Here is an 18,493-nt window from a genome sequence, read left to right as displayed (position 1 = left end):
AAAATTGATGCCACAGAGCACAAGATACCCTGAGTTTCACCTGTAGTAAAGCTCAAGCTCCAACGAATACTGGGTACTGCATTTCCCATAATGCAACCAATGGCTGATGACATCATCTGTTATTTTCTTGACTCAGCTTTCCCAGAGCAACAGAAGGCATTACACAACTTTTCCCCACTGTCTGAGTAGGACTCCTCATGACAAGTAAACTGGCCTGTATATTCAAAATTGGCGCACCTTTAAGCAACAGGCTCCCATTTATGTTTAAAAGGAAAAAAGTATAATTGTTTAGTGTTTTGTTAATCAATCAGAAATGTGTATTCAACTTTGAAAAGAATCATTGCCTAGGGCATACAGTCATAGTTGTGGTGCAAATGCAAGGAGCGTGGCTTCCTTCTGGGGTACTTTGAGCCTGCACAGCAGCAGATGTTGTCAGACCACATGCTTTTAATTAGCAGTGAAGGAAGAAGTCCTATGATTCTTTACTTAACTACAAGTAGTTTTGCCACACTGTAAACTTATTCCACTGCAAGAAAAGGTTTTACACTATCTATCTATCTACCTATCTATCTATCAATCAAAAGTAAAAGTATTATTTTTTTAGAATGACCATCAGTGTTAAAGGTCCAGTGTGTAGGATTTAGGTCCATCTATTAGCAGAAATTGTATATTGTATAATTCATAACCATATTGTCATTAGTCCATAATTACCCTAAAATGAGCTGTTTATATCCACATATGGAGCAGGTCCTCTCCCACAGAGTCTGCCAGGTTGTTCTACATGTTGCCTAGAGCAGATAAACCAAACACTGGCTCTAGACATTTTTGCACCGGCCATCTTAGTTCTCCTACATGCTTGGCACATAGAAGTTTCAGTTCTTCAACCTGAATGCCCCTAAATCCTACACACTGGTCCTTTAAAGGAACTGTATACACCATTCAGAGCATTTTTAGGATTTAGAGTCTAATTCAAGTTGTCTGCACACAGTTCTCAACATGGAGGTGGCTGAGCTAGCGACTAGCAGATGATGGTGCTAAAAGCACAAACAGTGCTAACAACAGCAACAGTACTGACAGAGCTAACTGTGTTGACCAGGGGATGGGCGGTACACTTCTGAGATGACACCATGGCTCAGGACAGCATTCTTAGGGATAACCGCTTGACGAGTACAGTGTAGTGCACGATGACTAGCTAGCAAGTTGAAAACACTCACAGGGAACAGAAAAAGAGAGAGAGAGAGCGTGACTTCATTCTCTGCTCAGGATGTCATTACTCCACTATATCTTCACATAACAATTAGTGTTTGTTTGGTTTTTTTTTTACTATAGTTTTGCTCTGAATGTCACATACAGTTCCTTTAATTACAGGTGCAGTGATACCCGGGTTATTATTTGCATTTATATGCATAAAAAAAAGACAAGTGGAGAGCACTTCTTTTATTTTAAATATGTCATCATTGGTTTAGTCTGCATACAGTAATGTATCAGCAAATAACTACACAGTACAGAGGTGGACTGCTGCCGCCCCAGTTGCAGCTTGGCCAATATGTAACATCGACAGCCACGGTCAATATCTGACAGCCAGGCCAGCATACTCCTTCATTAAACTCCATTTAAAACTTTATTTGAGATACAAAACCACAAGGATGCCAGTGTGTCAGCTTCTTTTCCTACCATAACACCGACTTCTGCCAGGCAGTGTGGTACTTTACTGACACTGGCAAAAAAAAAAAAAAAGGAAAAAAAGAAAAACATTATCTATCATAGGTTATACATTAGCTTTGTTGATTCTCAGAGATAGAAAGTTGGCATCTGAAAAATACATGATTGAAGTTGTTACACAAAATAAGGTTGGGGGAGGTCACAATTTGATTGATCACTCAAACCCCCCTTTGTAAATTTCAAGCATTTCCCTTTTTTTTCTAAGAAAAAAATAACAATCCAATTGATGTGCGTCAACGCAAATCCTGTCTTTGCACTGTTCGATCTGTGTATGGCTTTAAATGGGGTTTAAAGACTTGGCGAGATGAGAAGGCAGTAATAACGAAAATCGGATGCAAAGCTTTCAACATATACATACTTGGGTTTCCATCGGGGCCTAGAACATGCAGACAGGGCAAGGTAGTAACCATGTGTCTGGTGAGAATATTTAGGCACACATTAGAACTATCTACAACTGTGACTGGCTCTTCTTTGCACCAGTTACCCCTCTCTAGTCCCCACCTCCATTTATGATTTAAAGAAAAAAGAAAAACACAGTGGTACTTTATAGAAATGGGCATTTTATGTAGCAAACTCAGTTCCTTTTTGCACCATTAAGGCCTCACATGTCTTGACATTTTACTACGGGTAGCCGCTAAACTCAACCCTAAGCCTTATCTCTCTAACAGAAACTCCTCTCATTTCTTCTGATTTTCAGCTAGAAAGGGATACAAATGTGTGCTTTTCATTTTCTTTTGTATACTCTTTTTTGTTTCCATAATATAACAAGCACCAGCTCTCGAACATTATAATACTAGTACGCATTGGCTCATAAGAGATTAATGTCGCTGCTAGTAGTTCATTGGTATTTTGTACTTCTCAGCGTAACCATGCACAACCAACACTTCAAAAAACACAAAGATAAAGTAAAGCGCAATTCAAAAGAATTCAAGATCAAGAACATGGAGGTTTGTAAGGTTATGGCCCATGATTTTCAGGAGGAAGAATATGATGGAAAAAAATAGAATTCACTCAGTCACAGAGACAAAATAACACAAACTGTCAAAGTTTGATGAAATAAGTAGTGGAACTATAGACTGAAGCCTCATATAGAATCAAGTGCAGACTCTCCTAGCTTCTCTCCAGGTCACCCAGGTAGGAAGTCACCTGTGAAGACATAAAAAGGGAAAATTCAGAGTTGAGCAAAGATAACAGCATACATCGCGTGTGCTTCAGCACTCACGTCCCAAGAGTTTTATCACACAGCTCCTAAATCTCCATTTAAAGCAGTAATGTAACTTTTCTGGGAGTTTTCTGCATTGGTCAACCTACCTAACACTGCAACAGACCTTGTTGTGAGCAGTTTCATGAAGGAACTATTTTCATTCTACCAACTACACCTGCCAACTGTATCCCTGCACAGAAGTATGCGTGCATCTACTGTGATCTCACCTAGCACCACTGAGCTAGCTAACGTTACAGCTTGACCAAGCAGGACACCATTAGTGCTCACAACTGGCACCGTCACGAGCATGAGCCTTTTGTCCTTAAATCCACTGCATGGTGATACCAATTATATCACTGCATGTAATTTGATGGAAAGAAAATAGTTTCTCTATGAAACCACTCACACCAAGGTCTATGGATTACCTTGAGTCAGTTTTTTTTTCTTTGAGCACCACAAGCTGAGTGCCATCTAGTTCTATTATATTGGGGAGAAGGCAGCCATCTCTACAGCCAATATCGAGCTACTGGCATGTTAACGTGCAATATGTGGGAATTTTGGTGCATTACTTTTCATAGGAGAACATATGAACAGTGCATGAGAACAGCCTGTCCATTCACACAATGGGTATCAAATGAAGTACTCAGGTAATATTTGTGCAGTTACACAAATCCATTTTTCATTTCAGGTGTAATCCAAATACGGGCAGGTAGGAAATGACGTGTCTGCTCCACCAACACCATGACTAGGGATGCACCGATTTATCGGCCACACAGCCATATCGGCCAATATTTGCTGTGTTGACTGCCATCGGCCTATTGGCAAGTAAGATGGCATTCACCGATGGTAGCCCTACCATATTAACATTAAGTGGAGCTATGATTCTAGTGTGCAGCAGGAGTAGACAACACCAAACAATTTGGTTTGAATCTGATACCAAGGCCTACAGGGCCAGAATCACTGATATTGATACAGATAAGATACTTTTTATTATCAATAGCAGCTTATGTACTTGTAGGGGAGAGCAGTGTGCCATGATTCATGCAATAAATAATCAGTCTGCTAAAGTAGCAGCTAATGGTGACCAACTGCAGTTTAAAAAGGCAACATTAACCAGTACTGAAGATAAGATATGACTAAAATATTCCTCGTCTGAGCCTTTCTAACCAGCCTGTGCCAGTGAACTCTGTGTCTGTGTCAGGGGTCTGGATGCTGAGGCATTTTCTCTCTCACTTTATTCCTGTTGCAACTTCAAGTCCTCTTTTTCATTGTTGTTTTCTCTTTCCTTCAGTGACCATCGCAATTATGTGTCGGATTAAACTTGTCAGGTTGTGTGTCACAGTATGCTGCATGTGCACGACGTGTATGTTGATTGAGTGCACGAAACAGTGGTGGAGAAGCAAGGAGTGCACACATTAGATGTGTTCATGACATCGAAGTGTTGCTTACACAAACAGTTCTACTTTTTAAATATAAATGGGTACAACATAGACGAGTGAAACTAATCCTTTTTTTGTTATCAATCCTATTGATGCTAGAATCAGTCTTCAAAACAAAAACAGGTCTCTGTAGTATCAATATTACCATATTGATCCGCTTGTCCCTTGTGTACAGGTACTCCTTGGATTGCAAACAACAAAACCTGGCACAGCTGTGGTCAGTGTAACTGTCCAAGGATTATAAATGAGGTTTTAGCCTATTTATAAATATGTTATTCTTAAAATTAGGCTACTGTTGAATATTTAACACTTTCCAGGCAGTTACTGTTTTCCAGTTATTTCATTACACACACAAAATTTGCTTGGTTAAACTTAAAAATTGCTCGAAATCAACACAATGAACAACTCTACTTTGTATAATTATTATGTGATAATTGCATGGTATAGCAGAAGTGAGCAGGGATTGTTCAAAACTCTTATACTGATGCATTCAGGGCTGCCCTGACATCTGAGATCTCAAAGATATCTGCCAAAACGGCATCATTTCTAATGCTCGAAACATCTTAAAATTCACACCATCAAATTTGCTTTGTCTGTATCTGATCAATTTTGGGCTTGTGGGTTTGACTCTCCAACAACACAACTCATGAATAGTGTATTTAGACAGCTTACTCACAGAAGTTATTTGTGCTTTCATTCAGTGCACTAACAAGGACACAAAATGGCCCCTGCTTGACAAATAGCCAATAGAATTTTTTTGTGATGAATTACCACTCAGCACAAGTCTCTGTAACTTGATTTCCTTTGTGTAGTGAAAAACAGGGACACTACTAGCTGCCTGAAAGATAGTAAATGTAACATTTAACAGCTGTTATATTCTTTTGAAATACACTGTCAATAAAGACGTGGTCATACTAGGGGCAGGATCACTAGAGGCCCCATGATACAATTTTATCACAGTACTTAAGTCACAATACAATATTATTGAGTTTACATATGTTGCTATATGCTGAGTATTATGATAACATATATTACGGAGTTATTACCTGAAAGTGCTAATTTTTCATGTCACTTTTAACTTTAGTGAACTTTGAGATGCTAATTCATTGCAAAGTCACCAATAGTAAACCGTCTTGACAGTCCTGACCTTTAGGGGAACGGACAAAGTCTTCAATGAAGAAAGCCATTGTACTTTATTAGCAGTATTGCACCATCCATTTTTATTTCAGCTCCTCAGTATAAACTGGTATAAATGGTGTTTCAAAAGAGGAATGTCTTTAAGACAGTTGTGGGACAAGAGTTGATGGTACTATGTGTCCTGAACTAAGGCCACAAATTATCACTACATGGTATGACTTGGCGCTACTCAACTTGACTCTCCATTTTTTGGTTTTCCATTAGCAAATGCTGTGGCTAACACCTGGTACCTTTTTTGCTATCACTTTTGTCAAGGTTCCAAGTGAGCTGAGCTGATAATGCAAGGTGGAGTTGAAACACTGCAGACCACTGATTGGTCAGACAGAATCGTCACTTGGGCTACCCTCCACACACCTGCCATTTTAAAAAGGGACCAAGCTACTGTAGTGTACCAGAGTGACTGCATTTCATTTTATTTTTTATGTGACCGAGGTTTTTAAAAATGGCAGCCAGCATAACACGCTGTACGCTACCACACTATGCAGTACATTTAACGAATGCAGACGTCCCTCTGTTTTGTCGCCAATAAAAGGATGAAGCAAGTGTCACATTGGAGATGATGTCATGGCAATTTAATGTGGCATCGCTATGGTGATCAATAATCTTGCCTACACTAAGGGGGCACTATCTGTAGTAGAAAACAAAACAGAAAAAAGGACCCAGTATTAGTGCTTTGCGGTTAACATTTGATGAACTCTGCAACCCTATCTAAACACTTAACACAACTTGTAGCCACTTCCTCTCAGTATGTCCTCTGTTTGAACATGTTAGCATTGTGACTAAGTGAAATGCCACTACTAAGTGTACAAGTAAATGTCATGTATGTAATAGTGCTAAATGTGTGTGCTAATGATGTGAATTTATGTGCATGGCAAAAAAGCTAGCTATCTACTTTACCCAAATGAATCTGTTGACTGAGCAGTACATATACTCTGTTCCTACCCAGACAATAAACATTAAAGCAGAAATAGATGCAGGCCTCCTGTACATCAATGTTTTCCACGCAACACAACAAAACACAACGTAGATTCAAGGAAGTGTGCTTAACTGGCCAGATTCAGTGGTGTTTTGCAGGGCTTGTTGACATCAAGTTACACCGGGGGTAAATAAACAGCACAGCACAGACAGAAAAAGAAAAAAACAAATAAATAAAAGAAAACTTCTGAGTGACTTTGGCTAGCACTAGCATGTTAGCTGATGTGAGTTGATGACTTTCACTGTGCCACAGGAAGAATGTGGTTTGTAGCTAAAATCTGAAAAACCAACAGTAACCAGCTGATAGTCAGTTGTTGTAGATTACTTACACAGAACAAAAAAAAAATCAGGCCGTGAATTTGTTTCATTCCAACCCCAGCAGCTCAACGTCGAAGATGAGGGTGGCGTTAGGAGGAATGATGCCTGGGTGGCCTTTGTTTCCATAAGCGAAGTCAGGTGAACAGGTCAGCTTGGCCCTTTGACCAACGCTCATCTGGAGGTACGAGGGGACAGACGATACAAACAGAGGACAGAGAAAGAGACACCGGGGGTCATGTGAAACAGCTAGTCTGCAGCATACAGTTAATTGGATCATAATGCAGTCTCTGCAGTCTAAGTTGGATAATAAACTACAGGAGATGGTGAGAGCGATGGTGAAAACATCTCTCTCATTAGTGATGCTTCATTACTTCTGAATCTAATCCACTCCTTATTGCACAATATTTGATGTTGCAATCATCAAAAGCATTTTAACACAGATGCCTTATTGAGATATTAAAGTCTAATGTTCTAACCCCAAAAGAGAACATGAAGCTACACTGCTGTGAATCCACAGGACCTGCACACAGGCCGCACCATTCAGTAGCTACCTCATCTAAATGCTGCAGGGCTGAGTGTGTGAGATAAAGAGCTGCGTCCGTGCTGTATTGACCCACTGTTTGCAGTGTTAATGGAAACCTTGGTGGGTGAAAACTCGATAATGGAACCGTGTCAATAAATTAATGTATTTCAGCAAATGAACTAATGACATTATCAGCAGCCAAATGTTTTTTTTCTTTCTTGCAATTGGAATTATTTCTGCCTCTGAATCATGACTGTTGAAGCTGCTTATTTGCATGACTTTTTCCTAAAATCTGTGTGTTCCAGTGGCATGTTAATATCAACAGCATGACAAGTATAACAACATAAGCAATGTTGCACCTTTTCTGAGTGGATGAATAATAATAATGATAATAATAATAATAATAATAATAATAATAATAATAATAATAATAATAATAATAATAATGATAAGCGCTTTTCAAAGTACTCAAAGATGTTTTACATTGGTTAAATAGGAATCACAAAATAGACTACAATAACATATACACAACATCATTGACACATTAAAAGCTGTATTGAAAAGATGTGTTTTGAGTAGTGATTTGAACTGGGACAGGTAAGTGCAGTCTCAGATGTGTTTGGGTAGAGTGTTCCAGAAGGAGGGGGCAGCTATGGTGTCGCCCCAGGTTTGGTGCTTGGTCCTGAGTGGTGGAGTCAGGAGGTTGGCATCAGAGGAGCAGAGGCTGCAGGAAGGAGTGTGGCGGTGGAGCAGGTCAGTGAGTTGGGAGGGGGCCTGGTTATGGAGAGCTTTATAGGTGAGGAGAAGGACTTTGAATTGGATGCGTTGTGGGACAGGAAGCCAGTAGAGGTTCTAAAGGACAGGGGTGATGTGATCGCAGGATCAGGAATGGGTGAGCAGATGGGTAGCAGAGTTCTGGATGTATTGGAGTTTATTTAGGAGTTTGGATGGTGTACCATAAAAAATGCTGTTACAGTAGTCAATTCTGGATGTGATAAAGGCATGGATGAGAGTTTCAGCAGCACTGGGGGAGACTGATGGGTGGAGACAAGCTATGTTTTTTAGGCGGAAGAAGGCAGTACTGGTGATGTGATTGACATGTTTATCGAAAGAGCGGTTGTTGTTGAAAATGACTCCCAGGTTGCGGATGTGTGGGGAGGAATGCAGAGTGGAATTGTCAATGGTGAGGCAGAAGTTGTGAGAGGTTTTGGTGAGGGATTTGGGACTGATGATGATGATGTCTGATTTTTCACAGTTCAGTTTGAGGAGGTTGGCTTGCATCCAGGACTTGATGTCGGTGAGGCAGGTGGCCAGAGTGGACAGAGTTTCAGTGGTGATGGATTTAGTGGAGATGTAGATCTGGATGTCATCAGCATAGCAATGCAAGTTGAGACCATGGCTGCGAATGATGTTGCCAATGGGGAGCATGTAAAGCACGAATAGGAGCGGACCAAGCACCCAACCCTGGGGGACGCCTTGGGACAGAGGAGCAAGGGAGGAAGTACAGCTGTTAATATTGGTGAACAGCTGTCGGTTCGTGAGGTACGACCTTAGCCAGGCAGTACTGGTGATGTTGAGGGAAGATGCGAGATAGGAAATAAGAATTGTGTGGTTGATTGTGTCAAAGGCTGCTATAAGGTAAAGATGGATAAGAATTGAGAGGTGACCAGAGTCTGAGGCGAGAAGGAGATCATTGGTGACTTTGAGGAGGGCAGTTTCCATGCTGTGCTGTGAGTGGAAGCCAGACTGAAATGGTTCAAACAGGTTGCTGGAGGAGAAGTGGGCTTTAAGTTGAGAGGCAACAGCACGTTCCAGTATTTTTTACAGAGAGGGGAGATTTATGAATGAGTCCAACCTACAGGATTTGTAGCACAAAGCTAACATTTAAAGAGACAGTTCACCCCAAAATCAGAAATGCATATTTTTCCTCTGACCTGAAGTGCTATTTATTGATCTAGATTGTTTTGGTGTGAGTTGCCAACTATTGGAGATATCAGCCATAGAGATGTTTGTCCTCTCCCCAGTGAAATAGAACTAGATGGCACTCAGCCTTTGGTGCTCAAAGGTGCCAAAAAGAAACTCAACAGCAATGTCTCTGTCCAGACATCATGACCCAGTTACTCAAGAGAATCCACAGACCTCATTGTGAGCAGTTTCATGTAGGAACTATTTTCTTTTTACAGAACTACACTTCTAGCAAGTCCTGGTTTACTATTATTTTTTGAATCACTTTAATGTGCCACCTGACCTGGCATCTCAGGAACCTTGTATTAAAGGCAGGTGTGCTGAAGTATCTGTGGAGGGCGGAAGACGCCACAGGGTTGAAGTCTTTAACCACTGCCTGTTTGCCTGTTAATGTTTGTTTTAATTGTTTGACGAAGTTATTTAATACCCCATTGAATTGAACTGTGTTTTTGTAAAGGCCTGTTTATTTGGGGAATGTTTGTTTGGGAATATTTGTCTTTGTATTTTTAAAACAACAGTCAAGACAATCAGTTTATAGCATCAGCCTGCAACTCTCCATACATCCTGCAAATCAATCAACTCTTAAACCAACCAAAGCACCCCAGATCATCAAACAGAGAGTAAAATTTAACCAAAGACAGCGAGTTTATCATATCTCCTGTTATGGCATCTGTGGGTGGCTATTTTTGAACTTATTTGGAAGCTGCAATAATGATCCAGTTACTCCACAGACCTTATTATAAACAGTTTAATGTAGCAAGTATTTTCTTTCTACCAAACCACACCCGCCAACCCTATCACAGAGCAGAAGGAAGAGTATATCTACTGCAAGGAAATTAAAAAAGAAAAAAACAACTCTTTTATAGTTCCTTGATCTACTACTAGCTCACCCAGCACCACTGAGCTAGCTTAAGTTACAACTCAGCCAAGGAGGACGCCTCAATGTTTACATCTTGCGCTGTAACAATCACAAGCCTCTTATTCATGAGTAGATGCACGCCTCATTTTGCGCCGTGATATGGTTGGCTATGAAAATTATCCGTACGTGAAACTGCTCACAACAAGGTAGGTGGATTATCTTGAGTAAAGGGGGTTGTGATTTTTGTAAAGAGACACTGCTGTTGAGTTTTTCAAATGTACTTTTTTTGGCACTTTCAGCACCACAAGCCGAGTGCCCTCAAGTTCCATTATATTCGAGAGAAGACATTTTTACGGCGGATATCTCACACCAAAACATTCTAGATTGCACTACAAGTAAGAGGAAAACCATGTTGTTGTTTTTTTGAGGTGAACTGTCCCTTAAATTAATGTGCATATTTTATGTGTGCAGTTTGAGTTAAATTCTTAAACCCACCTGCACTACACCCTCTTCCCAGCCCCGGATCACTTCCTGCTTGCCAATCTTAAACCTGAAAGGCTTGTCCCTGTCACGAGATGAGTCAAACTTTCGTCCATCTGTCAGGGAGCCTGTGAAAAAGGAGATGGAGAAAAAGGCACAGTCAGAAAGAGAGTGAGGCAGCTGCCAATGCGCAACCTCATCACGTGGGTGAAAAATCCAGCCATTACCACTGAACATGCACAACATTACAGTTCATCAGTAGGAGAATTCCTGCTGCAGGAACATGTGCAGACCAGATGATGGAAAATTACTGGCTCTCTGTGCAGCAACATTCAGCATGAAGCAACTGTATCAACATTTCATAAAAACATTAGAAACAAATACATCTTCCAAGCTTGTCTGACATCCATCTTCCCTGCTGTGTATATTGAGAACGCAAATGAAGGGATTCCAAGGATCTCCGAAATAGCCGCTGCAGCTGTCTGCAGGGTGGGTTTCAGTGTGACAGTCAGGAAAACGCAAGCATCAATCCGCAGAATAGCACCCCTCCAAGACTATTTACGCCAGCGCTATTACTGTTATTAGCACCAGCAAGGCAGCATGTGCGTGTGATGGTGTGGTGTGATGTGAGCGGGTGTGCGCAGTGTGGGAGAAGTTGCAACATTGCTTATGTTGTTGGGCACATCAGGGGGTGGCTGGCAAGACGCAGCCTGTAATCCAGGCAGAGGAGTGGGTGTCCTCTTCTGGACATCAAGATATCAGCCTAATAGAATTATCTGTGAGAACTGAAAGGTCCTGTCAAAGTATCAAAGCCAATACAGCACATTTCCCGTTTCACCACCGAACAGCACGGTGTTGACATTTTCAAACACCAGGCATTTCCTGCAGGCAGAGCCTTTACAAAAACCTAGCAAATCCAAGGTTTGATCACCACATGGACGTCTACGTTTAAAAAGGCTCGTGTAATGGAATATCCTGTTTCATGTCGCATTTCAAGGCTGCTTTGTAGGCTGACAGGAAGGAAGCCCGCCCAGAGAGGAAATCCTGTAGTTTGTGTGATATGAAAAAAAAAAAGATGTAGACTCATGCCTAAAAAGAAGTAAAAAATACTTCACTGAGAGAGCCCCAAATCGGGTCTTGTTACATAATCTTGAAGCTTGTGTTACAGAGAGAGTTATGTCTGTCTTACCAGGCGAGAGGACTGAGACCAGCTTTGCCAAACTAAGAATAGGTGCAGAGACAAATATATATTCTAGCACGGTGGGAAGCAAAATCCATCTGAAAACCCATTTTGCTGCTGATGCTATGCGTCAGTATTTGTACTGTGTTTAAACTGTAATCTCTATTAATAAATGCCCCGCCATGCTAGCAGTGTGTCTGTGAATGTACAATATCTGTTTGTCAGTCTGTCCACCTCTTTGGTTCAGACTGAAATTGACTGCTATGAAATTCTGAGCAGACATTCATGTTCCTCTGACTTTCATCAGGCCAGTTATTTTGTTGTCCAATTCTTTGGTTTATGACCAATTACACTCCCATCAGACACAGCTTTACTTTTTGTTTAATGCCAAGATGTTCTATTACAAAAGATGACACATTACAAGCTGTTAAGGTCTGCCAAGACAGCGCTGTCATCTCTCCCCCACATCCTCTGACCTTGTTTTTAAGTGTTGTGAACATCAAATGGATGAAAGCAGATTCAAGACAATAAAACATTATATACAGTGCAAATTTAATGTTGGCTCTTTAATATTCCTTCTGTTTTTATCTGCTAGCATAATATCTGATATCAACCTAGTACAAGATCACATCACTTGTTACCGGATCTCGCAAGAGTGGGTTACTGAGACAGAGACATGTCTTGAACAAAGTTAATTCTCTCCTGATTTGTCTGTCTGAAAATGACATTTTAGTGTCAGAATGTTCGGAGCATGCGTGGCTTATGGAAAATAGGTCCAATGTGTACTTCAGTGGACGGACAATCGCCTGTAGTCTCCCACGTGACATAGATACAGGAAATGACTCTAAAGTAAGCCATCTAGCTTATCAGTGGTCAATGCTAATTAGCAAATGTTAGCATGCAAACACGCTATTCTAACAAGGTAACATGGTAAAGATTATACCTGCTGAACATCAGACTGTTAGCATTTTTACTGTGAGCATGCTAGCACACTGCCATTAGCATGTCACTCAAAGTACAGTCTTGTACATAACCAAGCCCTCAGGGACAGTGCTGGACTTTGAAGCCAATTTTACATAGTGGCAAAACATGGAATTGCAACGTTCGGGCACTTGATGCCATCGGGCCCAAAAAACTTTTTCCCATGAACTTAAACACTGTGAAAGAGATGTCTGTAAATCTGTGGATACATTTGTTTGAGCGCCACAACCCTCGCGAAATGACTCCTTTCATTGTCAATATTTGATCCATCCAGTCTGATAACATTTCTAAAGTCTAGAAGAGCTGCACGATTAAATCTTTCTATCTGCTTTCAAGTTTGCAGAGCGCTAAAGTGGAAGTTAGCCACTCTGCTGCCAAAAGTCTTTAGAGTGCGCTTGACTCAGTGGGCCCCACGATGAGGAGGATTCCATTAATTTCATACTGCGGAAGTAGAGCTTTTTTTGGAACCTATGAGCTACTTTCGTAGGGATGAACGGTGCCCAGGTCCAACTCTGTATCCACTTCTCTTTATACATTCATGGAAATAACCAGAGCTAAAATATTCAACTGAAGTATTTCTATAATAGATTCATCCTTTAAATATATTATCAATTAAAAAATAAATAAAATTCACTTCATTTTTTGCTGATATCTGATACACCGATATATAACAACTCATTTGACCGATAATTGATTACCAATACCGATATCGATATCGATACATCCACATTTTCATTACCTAATTTTGGCGATCATCAAGTCTCTTCTATAGAGGAATTAACATCATATTATACATGCACACTCTTATCATAATGGCCCGCCAGCAGATGGAGACATGACATGCAATGTATGTCAATGTATGTAATATTCATTCATTCATTGTGCAAAATAAGAAAAAAGGATGTTGGATGATTCTGATAGTTCATTTTAAAATCAATACTGGCTGATACAAATGATGTACTATTGTTATATGCATGTTGGCTGATTCATTTTAAGGCCAATGTTGGCCAATATTGATGACGTGCTGATGTTATGGTGCATCCCTTATTTTTAACTCCACGATCTGGGCTGTGGGGAACTGTAATGGGCTTTCTATTTATTCACAAACTTTTGTTAAACAAAGTGGTCAATTGGTGCATTAATCAGTTATGAAAATAATTATTAGCAGCACTAGATTTATTGGTCCCACAGCTGTATTATGGTTATACAAAGAACTAATTGATACAACTGATATTATGAGCCCCTATAGGAATTAATAAGTGATGCCATGTCGTCCTATAGGAGGTATAATGAGGAATACTTCAAAAATTAATAGTGTCATTCAACCACTGCGTCTCTAGAGAAAATATTACAGGAATAATACAGAGATTCTGCGGTTATTGCAGTCGCCCAGACGGTTATAATCCGCTCAACTAAACGCCACCAACCCCCCAGAAACTCCAACAAAGGCAGAAAAGCGCTGGAAATCAGACGGGATTTAAAACCCCGCTGTCTGGTCTGTCTGTCTGTCTGTCTGGGCCTCTGAGTAAACCCTGCGGCGGAATCCGTCTGTGCCCCCCACCCCCCTTTTTTCTGATAATTCCCCAGACAAGACAAATGACCACATTATCCAGCGGTCTTGATGAGACTGTAATGGACCCACTCGGCCCAAACTCGAGCGCGCATTATTTTACGCAGTGATGAATCCAGTGCTGTGTCCCCGGGACACACAGCCACTGCTCCTGCTATCACATCCCACTATCTTCAACACAAATGTGCTTCCACGGAGTGAAAATGTGGTGAAGGGGTTAAATTTTCATGCAGCCCAGTCGGTGACTGACAGTCATGCCTCTTTGCCCTACTGAGAAATCACAGCCTGGAAGGTTTGAGGGTGAAAAATGTCTGCTGTACATAGTTTATCGCGCCCCACAGCATTTCAATAAAGTGCGCTGCTATCGCTATAATAATGTTCTTAAGGGGATTTACAGTTTTTGCTTTGATACTTAGAGGATTACCATGCTTGGCTATTTTTCATACGGCTGTAGTAGACAGTTGCCCACAGCCGTCACTCCTCCACCATACGGCCTCCATGAGTACACATAACCAAGTGGAGCAGTGAAATGTGTCCATGCATGCAGAGGAATAAGTTTCTTATTTCAAACTCACCGACATAATGCACCACACACGTCTGTCCTTTTTTGGGGAAAGTCCTTCCTGTGGAGAAACCAAACAGGCGCTTAGTATAACGAGCTCACTACGCAAAGAAGGCGGTGTTTCTGCGGCTCTGTTAGATACATGCAATCACATAAGTGCAAATATGCACTTAGTAACCAACACAAACATGTCTGGTTTCCGTGCAGTGGCTTTACCGTCGCCCGGTGTTATGGTCTCGATTTCGACTCCCATTCTCAGCGCTGTGTTCTGGAGCAGTCCCTGACGTTACACCCGGCAACACTCTTCCCGCAGTCTGTCTGTCTGCTCCTCCAGCGGATGTTTTCAGCTGTCTGTCTCTCGCTCTGGCTCTCTGCGGGGAGACCAGCGTCCACTCTTTATAGCATACAGCAGCACTTCCGGTCCCAACCTCCAAAATAAAACCCGTGCATTGCAGACCGTAACATGGGCCCCCTGGCGGCCATAGAGGGGCCCCACAAAAACATTCAATAACCATCAAACACTGAGAGGGATAAATCAGTTTCAGTTTCAGCATGTATCACAGTCATCATACTGAAAGTAGTCTGGATAATCAAATCTATCTAATACATGTATGGCTCATTAAGCGTAGATTTCAGGGGGGTGCAAGGGACACGTCTCAAAATTGCAATTTTGTCAAATCACTGCAACATTACCACAAATTTGACTATTTAAAATCTCAGTTGCTTGTAGAGCTATGCTCACCCCCTCTCTCTCAGTCATGAGACTACTGCTGTGGGACTGGAGCTCTACATTGTTCACACACACAGAGAGAGAGAGAGAGAGAGAGAGAAAGAGAAGCGACAAGGCAAACTGTTAGCGTCACACAGCTGACGTTATCCAATGGCTCTTGACAGTTTTAAAGACAGAGTCGAGTCGTTTCAGTGTCAGTGTGAGATTAACAGCTCAGTGTTGGGTGTTTGCTGCTGTGAAGCTTCAGCCCAAGCGGCAAAACATGACAAGCAGGGATGAGATCAGGTTGTGCTGTGCTAGCTCGGACTAAGAGGATCACAGAGATAGTCCTTCAGCACTGTGCTGAACAGTGTAATATCAGTCTATATACATCAGATAATTAGAAATATTAACCATAAAATAAAAAAACAGACGCATCTCACTAAGACCAAATGAAGTAGGCAGCATTTGTAAGCCTAATCCAAATTCTGGACATGAAATGGGACACATTTTGGACATGACATGGTCACCTGGATACCACTTCTGGAGCACCAATAGGATAATTAGCAGAGAAAAATGCTTTTATTTTGAAGGCATGTTATGGTGTTTTTCTTTAACTTGACATCTGGCAGGCAGTGTGTACAGTGTGTGTGTGTGTGTGTGTGTGTGTGTGTGTGTGTGTATGTGTGTGTGTGAGTTTTCCTCTCAGTTTTCGGTCCAGTTCATTGAATAAAAAACTCTTAAGCTCACTGATTGATTGTCACATCTCAGAATCACAAGTCATATTCACAAACTATTAAAAGAATCAGCCTCCATACAGAAACACAGATGACAGTGCACTGACTGCAGTTTACTTTAGACCAACACAGCAGTGTAAGACTAATAGGAAGAGGGACAGCGAGCGAGAAGTCGCAGTGAGAGATGGTGCTAATTTAGCAGAGCAGCTCGGAGTGAAAGCATCCCCCTGTCCCAGCAGACACTCAGATACTCTCTGCTCATGTCTCCACAGCAAATTTGCATCCATAGCAACGCCCGCATCTTCCTTCCTGTAGAAACCAACAGCAATAAAAGCAAGTGCTTCTAATATCCACGGGAACAACTTTAATGCAGCAGGAAATGAAAAATGTGGTAGATCATTAATTGTATTACAATCACCACTTAGATGTTTATTCTAATCTGACTGATAAAGCAGTGAAATTTGGTCAGTGGCCAGAGTCGTTATGTTTTTGTGAATGCGATCTCAAGAACACCTTGTGGGGATTTCTTCGACTTTGGCACAAACGTCCACTTGAGCTCAACAATGAACTGATAAAATTTTGGTGGTCAAGGATCAAGGTCACTGTGACCTTGCATTTGTATCATTCTCATAAACAAAATATCTGAAGAACACCTTGAGAGAATTTCTTTAAATTTCGCACAAAATTCCACTTAGACTCTAGCCTGGAAATCCAGACCCAAATCTAGAAAGATTTAGGGTCTGGCTATGAGTAATGAAAATTGCCCAACTCGAGGGGTGGTACCAAGCATGCATTTGAGATATCACTGCACGCAACTGGATAACACTACGACCAATCAGAACAATACACGGGATGACGTATCCAGAGCTTAGCTACCAGCAGAGCTAACTGGTAAATTAGACTCTTGCCGTATCCGGTCGGCAAAACAGCAAAAACGTCCTTCTTGCAAAGGAAAGACTCGAGCGCCGTCTTCTGTTCCTCTTTTAGAGAAAAAGCCAAGTCTAACTTGTTCATTATAGTGGCCAAAGCCGCTTCACACAACCGGTGTTCATCCGTAGCCATCTTGCAACGTTTACTGACTGATTCCGGACCTCGGCCCAATTCCAATCCGGCCCCTAAAGACTCAAGCCCTGAACTCTCACTGACTTAACTGACGTCAGCTGTAAGTGATTGAGTGTGAGAGTCTGAAAGGGCTCCGTATGCTACAAATAGGAATGGAACAGCACTTATCCCCCTCTCTAGAAAATGTTGTTAACATTGGCGGCTCTGGGCGTGATCGTTTATCGGTTATTGTCAGCATATATTCCACACACAAAGAATATATATCTATATATATCGATAGATAGATAGATAGATCTATAGATCTATAGATATACAGTGCCCTCCAAAAGTATTGGAACAGTGAGTCCAATTCGTTTACTTTTGTTGTAGACTGAAAACATTTGGGTTTGACATCAAAAGATGAGTATGAGACAAGAGATCAACATTTCAGCTTTTATTTCCAGGTATTTACATCTGGATCTGATACACAACTTAGAAGATAGCATTATTTGTAATGGAACACAAAATTTTTAGGTGAGCAAAAGTATTGGAACACATAAACTTAAAATAGATTAAAGTGAATGAGACTTAATATTTAGTTGCAAATCCTTTGCTTTCAATAACTGCATCAAGCCTGTGACCCACTGACATCACCAAACTTTTGCATTCTTCTTTTGTGATGCTTTTCCAGGCTTTCACCACAGTCTCTTTCAGTTGTTGTTTGTTTTGGGGGGTTACTCCCTTCAGTCTCCTCTTCAGCAGGTAAAATGCATGCTCTATTGGGTTTAAGTCTGGAGACTGACTTGGCCAGTCTAAAACCTTCCACTTCTTGCCCCTGATGAACTCCTTTGTTGTTTTGGCAGTGTGTTTTGGGTCGTTATCTTGCTGCATGATGAAGGATCTCCCAATCAGTTTGGTTGCATCTTTCTTTAAATTAGCAGACAAAATGTTTCTGTAGACTTGTGAGTTCATTTTGCTGCTGCCATCATGTGTTACATCATCAATGAAGATGAAAGAGTCCGTCCCAGAAG

At 41.2% G+C, this 18,493-nt stretch overlaps 1 protein-coding gene across 1 annotated transcript; it reads right to left on the bottom strand.

Annotated features, from left to right (window-relative positions):
- Positions 1-1,422: 1,422 nt before the first annotated feature.
- On the bottom strand, positions 1,423-15,411 carry fkbp1ab (FKBP prolyl isomerase 1Ab). Its single transcript, XM_033629676.2, has 5 exons — positions 15,192-15,411; positions 14,989-15,036; positions 10,698-10,810; positions 6,867-7,030; positions 1,423-2,868 (listed from the first exon to the last, which is right to left on the bottom strand). The coding sequence occupies exons 1-4, from the start codon at positions 15,226-15,228 to the stop codon at positions 6,902-6,904; spliced, it is 327 nt and encodes a 108-aa protein (XP_033485567.1). The 5' UTR covers positions 15,229-15,411; the 3' UTR covers positions 1,423-2,868; positions 6,867-6,901.
- Between the last annotated feature and the right edge of the window lie 3,082 nt (positions 15,412-18,493).

Source organism: Epinephelus lanceolatus, chromosome 8, assembly GCF_041903045.1.
Source record: "Epinephelus lanceolatus isolate andai-2023 chromosome 8, ASM4190304v1, whole genome shotgun sequence".
NCBI classification, from domain to species: Eukaryota; Metazoa; Chordata; class Actinopteri; order Perciformes; family Serranidae; genus Epinephelus; species Epinephelus lanceolatus.
This window is presented reverse-complemented; position numbering and strand designations above follow the sequence as displayed.

Coding starts and splice junctions, on each gene's coding strand:
- fkbp1ab (XM_033629676.2), bottom strand. CDS start 15,228: ATGGGAGTCGAAATCGAGACCATAACACCGGGCGACG. Junction 15,037..15,191: donor GACCATAACACCGGGCGACG/GTAAAGCCACTG, acceptor GTTTCTCCACAG/GAAGGACTTTCCCCAAAAAA. Junction 10,811..14,988: donor GTGTGTGGTGCATTATGTCG/GTGAGTTTGAAA, acceptor CCTTTTTCACAG/GCTCCCTGACAGATGGACGA.